At 62.4% G+C, this 7,611-nt stretch overlaps 1 protein-coding gene across 2 annotated transcripts; it reads right to left on the reverse strand.

Moving 5' to 3' along the window:
* Window positions 1-1,268: 1,268 nt before the first annotated feature.
* PHETA1 (PH domain containing endocytic trafficking adaptor 1) lies at window positions 1,269-7,349 on the reverse strand. Of its 2 annotated transcripts, none has more exons than XM_036013772.1 (3): window positions 6,524-7,349; window positions 5,666-5,790; window positions 1,269-3,867 (listed from the first exon to the last, which is right to left on the reverse strand). In XM_036013772.1, exon 3 carries the CDS (start codon window positions 3,831-3,833, stop codon window positions 3,165-3,167), a length of 669 nt encoding a protein of 222 aa, XP_035869665.1. In that variant the 5' UTR covers window positions 3,834-3,867; window positions 5,666-5,790; window positions 6,524-7,349; the 3' UTR covers window positions 1,269-3,164. The 2 variants fall into 2 exon arrangements, with proteins under 2 accessions (XP_035869665.1, XP_035869664.1); XM_036013771.1 differs by having other exon boundaries at window positions 5,647-5,790; window positions 6,524-7,345.
* Between the last annotated feature and the right edge of the window lie 262 nt (window positions 7,350-7,611).

Raw genomic sequence — 7,611 nt, forward strand, 5'->3', positions numbered from 1 at the left:
CTCACCCCCTGCCCCGCGTGGCTTCTCAGAGCGCTCCTCCTGAACCCAGAGACTGTTGAGGGGACGATGATTTTCCCTACTTTGTCATGCTCCTGGGATGTGTGAGTCCTTAGACACGCGCCCTGAACACGTCCCCTGGGTCAGGAGGAGACACTTAGCTCGCCAGCTGGTGGGCGCGCAGCACTCGGGGCTTGGCTGGCTTGTCTTCCTCTCCCGGCTTCAGCCGGGTCCAGGGAAACGTTCCAGCCCTCCAAAGCCCAGCAGGTGACCCCCCTCCCTCTTGGAGCTGGCCGTCTCTCGCCTGCCACTTCCCCATTCTGCACCCTGTGGTGGCTGTGGTCACAAGTGCCACAGCCAGTGCTCTGACTCAGCCTGCGCAGGGAGCCACTTCCCCAGCCCCCGCCTGTCAGCTGTGGCCCCAGGAGAGCTGGAAGGAATTACTCAGCGCAGCCTGGACGCGCACGAGTGGCATGATTCCCGGACCCCGCTATCTTTCGTTTCTTGTTGTTGAACGTGCTCCACGGGCCAAGGCCTGCGGGTTGCTCATCCTGAGCCATCCTCTCCAATGTGCGTGATTTCCCCAGCGTGACGAGGAAGACGTGTGACCCAAGCTCTGCTAGTCCCGCGTGATGGTTGGCCTCGGGCCAGCCCCTCCCGTCTGTGATCTCCCGTTAGCCCAGTGACTCTGAGACAGCGACAGCATGAGAGCCCCTCATCCGCCCGGCTCATGGCGGACACCACCGAAATCACAGGGCCATTCGCTCTGAACTAGCGTCGGTGCCCGAACCCTAACTGCAGGCCCCCCGGGCAGCCCCGTCAACTGACCAGGAAGAGCCAGCTTTTGACTCTTCCATCTGCCATCCTGGACAGTCCTCCCAGTGGTCAGGCCTTCGGCCCAGCTGACTTTCTAACCTTCGCCCTCCCCTCTGCCTTCCCTCCCCTCTGGAAAGGGGCCGTGCGACCCCATCTCCATTTCCCGTATTGCTCTGGGAGGCCCTACCCCTCCTGCCCAGGGTCCCAGGGGTCCCGCTTCTGCTCTGACACTTTCTGGCTGTGTGACCCTCCATGAGCCTCCATGTCCCCATCTGTAAAGTAGGGCCAGCGCCCTCCAGAAGAGGTGGCGAGAAGTGCCTGGCAGAGCGCCGGCCGTGGAGGGCACGCGCACACTGGCCACTGGTCCTGCGGGGCCTGTCCCCGTCCCTGGCTCTGGCTCTGCCGGGCACCACATCAGTCCAGAATTCTGATGGGAAAAATCACACAACCAGCCATTACTTGACAGACTTTTGATTATTTTATTTTAGCTTTTACAATCCCCCGTCCCAGGCTGCCTGACATGTCTCCCCTCACCCAGCTGTGAAGGCAGCCTGACCCCACCTTATGCTTTGGGGATGGGGGCAGGAATGGGGGTAATTCCCACCAGCCCCCCCCACCCCCATGGAGACCAGGGCACAGTACCCTTAGAGCCTGTAAACCTGCACCAGGACTGGGGCCACCACCTCGCCCACCAGCCAGGTCTGGGCGGCTCCTGACACCCTGCCGACCCAGGGCCTGCGGACAAGAGCCACAACCCCCCCCCCCCCACCACCACCACCACTCAGGACTCGGGAACCAGGCACAGGGGCACACCGAAGCCCCACAGGCACCTGCCCCGAGCAGGGCTGGCCTGGAGAAGGCAGAGCACCCGGTGAGATTCTTGAGATGCCCTGGTTTCCAGCCAAGATTCCGGGCCCTGTCCCGGGGACGTCCAAACTGTCCTCTCTCGCCACCACCCCAGCCAGGCTGAGAGCCTGGCACCCTGTCCCTTCTCAGCAGCCAACAAGAAACGGAAGTCGTGAAAGCGCCAAGCTTTGTAGCTTCAAAGCACCTCAGTATCAAAAATTAAATTAAAACAGGAGCCCGTCACCCGAGCCAGCGGCGAGCCCGAGACTGCAGGCAGCCAGCGCCTCCGCTCGTCCCCTGAGCCCCGGGGTCTCTCAGAGACAGCAGGAAGGGATCTCGGGCCACGTTTGTCACCAAGAGGGGTCGTCTTCTGGAGAACAGAGGTCGAGGGGAGGTGTCCTCCGGGAGTCCCCAGCACGGGGCACCGAGGACTGTAAACAGGACCCAGCCCCCAGAGTCTCCCTGGACAAAGAGCAGCCACCGTGGAGATGAGAACAATGGCCTCACCATCCATCAGGAAACCAGGAGTGGAGGCGGTCCCAGCAGCCACGCACAGCCTCACGCCTGCTGCTTAGCCCCGCGGGACCAGCACCTGGCCCGTCCTGGGCGGGGAGTCAGCCGGTGGCCGCCCCCCCCCCCCCAGTGAAACCTGCTGGAAAGGCAGCTCAGGCCACGGCCGCCCGCCCAGGCTGAACCCGGTCAGAAGAGCTCCCGCGAGGCCTAGTCCCAGGGAGCTCGGGAGACTGAGGGTGTAGTTGAGGACTGTCAGGAGAGCGAGTGACGGCCACCACAGGAACGCAGACAGGCTCGAGGCTGCAGGGTCACTGCCACACCAGGAGTGCCACCTCAAGGCCTGGCCGAGGCCCAGGGCAAAGTCCTGCCTGGGCCCCACTCCAGCCAGTAGCCCTGGGGACTAGGTGACCTCACCATACCGGTTCGGCATTAAAACCTGCCGTCGCCTCCTCACCTGCTGCTCCGGGAGCAAAAGCAGGTCCCACCCAGGAGTGTGGCACGCCCGAGCCTTCCCTCTGTGTGTGGAGGCCCCGTCAGGGACCAGGCTGACAGGGCACTTGCCTTCGGGCCACAGATCCCCGTCAGGTCCCAGTGGCTGCAGCCAGGACCTGATGCCAGCAACAGGCCTTTGCTGGGTGATCGGGCTGGGCCTGGGGCTGGGGCTGGAGTCCCAGCCCTCAAGCTTCTGGAGGCTCAGCCAGGCCCCCGATTCTTCCTGGGAGGTACTATGGCCTCCTCTGAGTCCTGGAGCACCCCTCCGAGTCCAGCATCTTCTCAGAGCTTAAGTCCCCTGAAAGCAGGCCACACGGGGGGCCCGGTTTTCTGTAGGGCTTGGCCGTGGCTTCCCTCGGGCCCAGGCCCCCAGTCTCTCAGGACAGGCCCGTCAGGGCAGGGCTCAGGGCCAGAGTCCCTCCAGAACCAGGGCCGCTGGCTGGTGACCTCGGGGCTGGCTTTGACCCTTGCCCCTCAGCACAGGCCCTCCCCCCACCGCTTCAGGGCTGAGCCCGGCTTCTGAGCCACTGGCTCCTCAGGGCCCTGACCTCCTGCCCGTACAGCTCGTGCAGCTGGGCAAAGGAGGCCGAGTCCAGAGGCCCGTTGGGCGCCGAGGCCCGCCGGCGGGGTGGCAGTGGCGGGGGCTCGGGGCCAGGCCGGGCCCGGGGGGAGGCGCCTGTGGGGGCGGCGGGTGTCTCGGCGCTCCAGACCGCACAGCCGTTCTCCTTGGGCAGGAGGGCGCGGGGCCGGCACGGTGGGGGCGGGCAGCCCCCAGCCCGCATGGCGGCCAGCTGCTGCTCCAGCTCACGCACCACCAGCCGCAGGTAGTCGAAGCTGGCCCGGGACAGCGCCTTCACCCAGCCCTCCATGGCGGCCTGGCTCTCGGCGGCCAGAACGTAGGTGCGGACCCGGGCCCCGGCGAAGCGCACGGCGAAGGCGAACTCCTCCGCGGCCTCCACGAGCTCCACGGTGCAGCCTTCCAGGATGATGACGCCCACGGGCTCCCGGCTGCCCGGCTCCTCGAAGTAGAAGAGCATGTTGCCGCGCAGCACGAACCAGCGCCGGTGGTAGGCCGCGTGCCGGCCGCCCTTCTTGTGCAGGAAGCCCGCGTTGTCCACCGGGGCGTCGCAGGTGGCGTAGAAGGCCAGGCTGCGCTCGTTCAGCTTCATGGCGGCGCGGCCGGGTCTGCAGGGAGCTCAGGGCCTGTCCCGCCCAGCCCAGCTGTCACTCACATGGCCACCACCGCCAGGTCACCCAGCGCCTCCCCCCGACCTCCCAGCCACCGTTAGGCATCACAGAACTCAACACCCCTCCATCACAAGTGAGGAAACTGAGGCTCAAAGAGCGGAGGCAACCTGCCCAGGCTCACACAGCTCTTCAGGAGCAGAGCCGGGACTCAGGACCCTCCTGCATCCTTCTCCCCAAAACGACGTCGGGGATTCCTGCATGCCAAGCATTTTATGTATCTTAACTCATCCTGCAGCGAACCTCAGTTGGCAGGAAGTAGCCTGACCCCCATTTGGCAGATGAGGAAACAAAGCAGAGGCTAGTCACGCGCCCAAGGCCACACAGCAAGTTGGGTGGAGCTGAAATTCACCCCCAGGCCTCACTTCAGGCCCTGCTGGGTCCCTCATGCCTAGGGACCAGGTGGAACGACCTTGTGTCGTCCCCTTCAGGTCCCGGCTCTAGTTTCATAACTCAGCGTGGCTCTGCCTGCCCGTGAAATGACAACAGGAACGGAACCTATCTCAAAAGGTTATAGGGACTCCATTCATCCAACAACGAGGCACTCACTGCGCGCCAGGCACTGTCCCGGCCACTAGACACCAGCAGTAAACAAGACGGAAAGGGTCGCTGCTGCCCGTGACGCTGTCACTGATGCCAGTGGCCAGTGAAGGGGGCAGACAAGTGACGAAGGGACAACATGAGTCTGCCCGGTGGTCCGGGCTTCAGTGCTGGAGGAAAGCTGACACGGAGAAGGGGTCAGGGGTGTTGGATCATAATGGGGTGGGGGGGTCAGGAACAGGTGCACTGAGAAGGTGACATTCGCGCAGAGCCCTGAAGGGGGCGAGGGAGAGGCCCTGCCGTGGGAAGCTGCTGCTGCTGTGCTGGACGACAGGCCAGAGGGCCAGCGAGGCTGGAGTAGAAGGGGGAAGGGGCGAGGTGGCAGGTCCAGACAGACAGACAGACAGACAGAAAAGCCTGTGGTGAAATAATCCAGAAAAGGGGCCCCGAGCTCAGCCCGCAGTTACAGGCAGGGGGTGGGCAGAGAGCATCAGGTACTCAAAGTGGAAGAATCTCGCTATGCACCTGGCTCAGTGATTTTTCCCACTTTCCCCAAGGAGCACATGAGGGGGCAACAGAGGCCAGGCAGGGCTCAGTGGGAGGTGATACGTGGGCCCCTAACGCTCCCACACCTTCCCCTGGGATTCTCCACGGCCCCTGCGAGGACCCGCCTTGTGCTCCTGCTTCACGGCCTCACTCTATACAGGACATTTTTCAAAAGACAAAACATGTGCAGTCCCTGGAATGCAGTAGGTGCTCAGCCAACGTTCATTCCCCAGCCTGCGTGGCGCCTTGCTCAGGGCCTGGAGGAATGTGGTGTATGGGAGGTAGCTCAACCGGACCCAGGGTGGACAGGGTGGTTGCTCCCAACTAAATCCACCTCATCTCACCTGCCTAGGCCATCAAGGAGGGCTTCTTGGAAGAGGCACCACACACTGTGATTTCATAGCTGAGGCCAGCCTCTCTTGACCTAGGAGCAGGTCAAGGCCAAAGACCCTGAAAGCTCAGGGTACTTAGTCCCTGCTCTGCCTCCCTGACCTGTGACCTCAGACAGGCTACTCTCCTCTGAGCCTCAGTTTCCTCCTCTGCAGAAGGAGCCTCATGCCTCCCCCCCCCCCAAGCCCGACAGCTGCATGCAGGCCCCAGCCCCACTCCTCACAGGAAGCGCCCACGCTGCCTGCCCCGTTTCCCTCCTACCTCTCAGGCCACCGCTCGCCTCCCTGCCCTCGGCCCGGTCTGCTCTTGGCTTGCTCTTCTCTGGGTTCAAATGTCAGCTCTGTCGTGTCCAGGCTGTGTGACCTCAGGCAAGCTTTAAGCCTCTCCGGGCCTCTGTTTCAACATCTGTAAAGTGGGATCATAAAAGCACCGAAGTCAGTGTTGCTGCGACAATGACACAGTTAATTAATTACACAGAAGGCGCTGGGCATGGTGCCAGGCACACGGTACCTGCTCAGCAGTGACAGCTGTTGCCACTCGGCCTCCCCAGTCGTCCGGCTCAGCACCCTGTCTCAGCAAACAGCCCTTGGCCTCTCCCCTCACCCCACTCCGACCACTGATCAAGTCCAACTGATCTCCTTCCGACCTCCTCCCAATCAGTGGCCTAATCTCTACCCACTGCCACCTCCCCATTCTAGGTCCCCATCATCGCTGGACTAGATGGCTCCAGGGGCCTCTTCCTTGGTCTCCCGGCCTCCACCCCCACCCCTCCTTGTCCATGTTCTTCAGGTAAGAGCCACGCTCCTTCCAAGGCCCCTCCCCGGGCCCCACAGAAACTCACCCCCCAACAGAAAGATCCTGTTTAAAACCAAATGCAGCCACAGCCCTCCGCCGTGCCTCCTTCTCCCATTACAAAATTCAGTCCTCCCCCGGGCCTCCAAGTCCCCTCCCCCTCACTTACCCAGCGTCAGCCAGCCAGCCCGTACCCCTGCTACTCCTCCAACCCAGCAGGCCTGTCCTGCCTGGGGCCTGTGCCCTGGCGCCTGTGTCCTGGCCATTCCCGCTCAGGGGAGCATCCCCAGCCACTCTGGACACAAGACTCCCCCGCTCCCTCTTGGGCACCCCAGCCTGAAATTACCTGGGTCGCGTTCACCTGTTCTAGGAGGGCAGAGTTGTTGTTTTTTTGCCTGAACTCCATCCTGGTGTCCGCTCAGATGCCTGTAGAATGAGTCAAACAGTCGTCTTAGACCTCTCAACAGCTCCCCCAGAAGGTGTGCCCCTGTCCCGTGTTAGGCGATGTGGAAACCGAGACACAGAGAGGTTAGGTGACCTGCCCAAAGGGCCAATGCTGTGTCCAGGATCGCACGCTCCAGACAAGTGGCCCAAAGGGGCTAATCCTGGGGTGGCCCCACCCCATTAAGGCCAAAGAAAGAGCAATTTCCCTCACACTCAGCAGCCCTCCTCCCCTCACTGCCCAAACTGGGGCTGGCTGGGTACTAGGTCACCAGTGACACAGGAACCCGCTCTGTCCGTGGCCCCTGCTTCTTCCAGCCTCAGCAAGGAGGAGCAGGGCAGGGCAGGGCAGAAGGGGGAGGAGCAGGGGCTCCAGCCTCTGGGAGGGCCTGCTCCCTGCCTTACCTCTCCCACTCAAGTTGCTTCTAATATAATAAGTCCAGAGTCCACTGTGACTGCGGGCGCCACTACTGACTCACAGCCCGAGGCCAGGCAGAAGGCTGTAGGGGGCCCCCCCACCTGCCCCCCGAAACTCCCTGGTCCCAAGGTCACGCTCTCTACCAGTCCAGGCTGGAGGGCCCTGAAAAGGTCACTTCCCTTTTCCAAGCCTCAGTTTCTTCATCTGTCAAATGAGCTGTGGAGAGGATTCAATGAGCTAAAACGAGGAAAGCCCCACAGCCAACTATGGGTAAAGCACCAAAAATACCGCCTCTGTGCGTCGGAGTTTTCACCACCTCACCTCTAAAGCGAAAACATGAACATGCACCCCCTCTGGGAAAGGTTGAATAAGTTAGTCCCAGAAAGGTAAATAATTAGCTCCAGGTCTCCAGGGACAGAGCTGGCCCAGGAATGGGGCACTCGAGAGAAACTGACATGGCATTTTGGCACTCAGTTCCAGGAAAGAAACCACAGCACAGGTCCTAGGGTTGAGTCCAGCTGCCACAAATGTCCCCGAACAGTGGGCACGGGGGAGAGGGTGTGGCGAGCACGGGG

Source organism: Phyllostomus discolor, chromosome 13, assembly GCF_004126475.2.
Source record: "Phyllostomus discolor isolate MPI-MPIP mPhyDis1 chromosome 13, mPhyDis1.pri.v3, whole genome shotgun sequence".
Lineage (NCBI taxonomy): Eukaryota > Metazoa > Chordata > Mammalia > Chiroptera > Phyllostomidae > Phyllostomus > Phyllostomus discolor.

Bases quoted from the DNA above. Each gene is read 5' to 3' on its own strand.
- PHETA1 (XM_036013772.1), bottom strand. From the start codon at position 3,833: ATGAAGCTGAACGAGCGCAGCCTGGCCTTCTACGCCACCTGCGACGCC.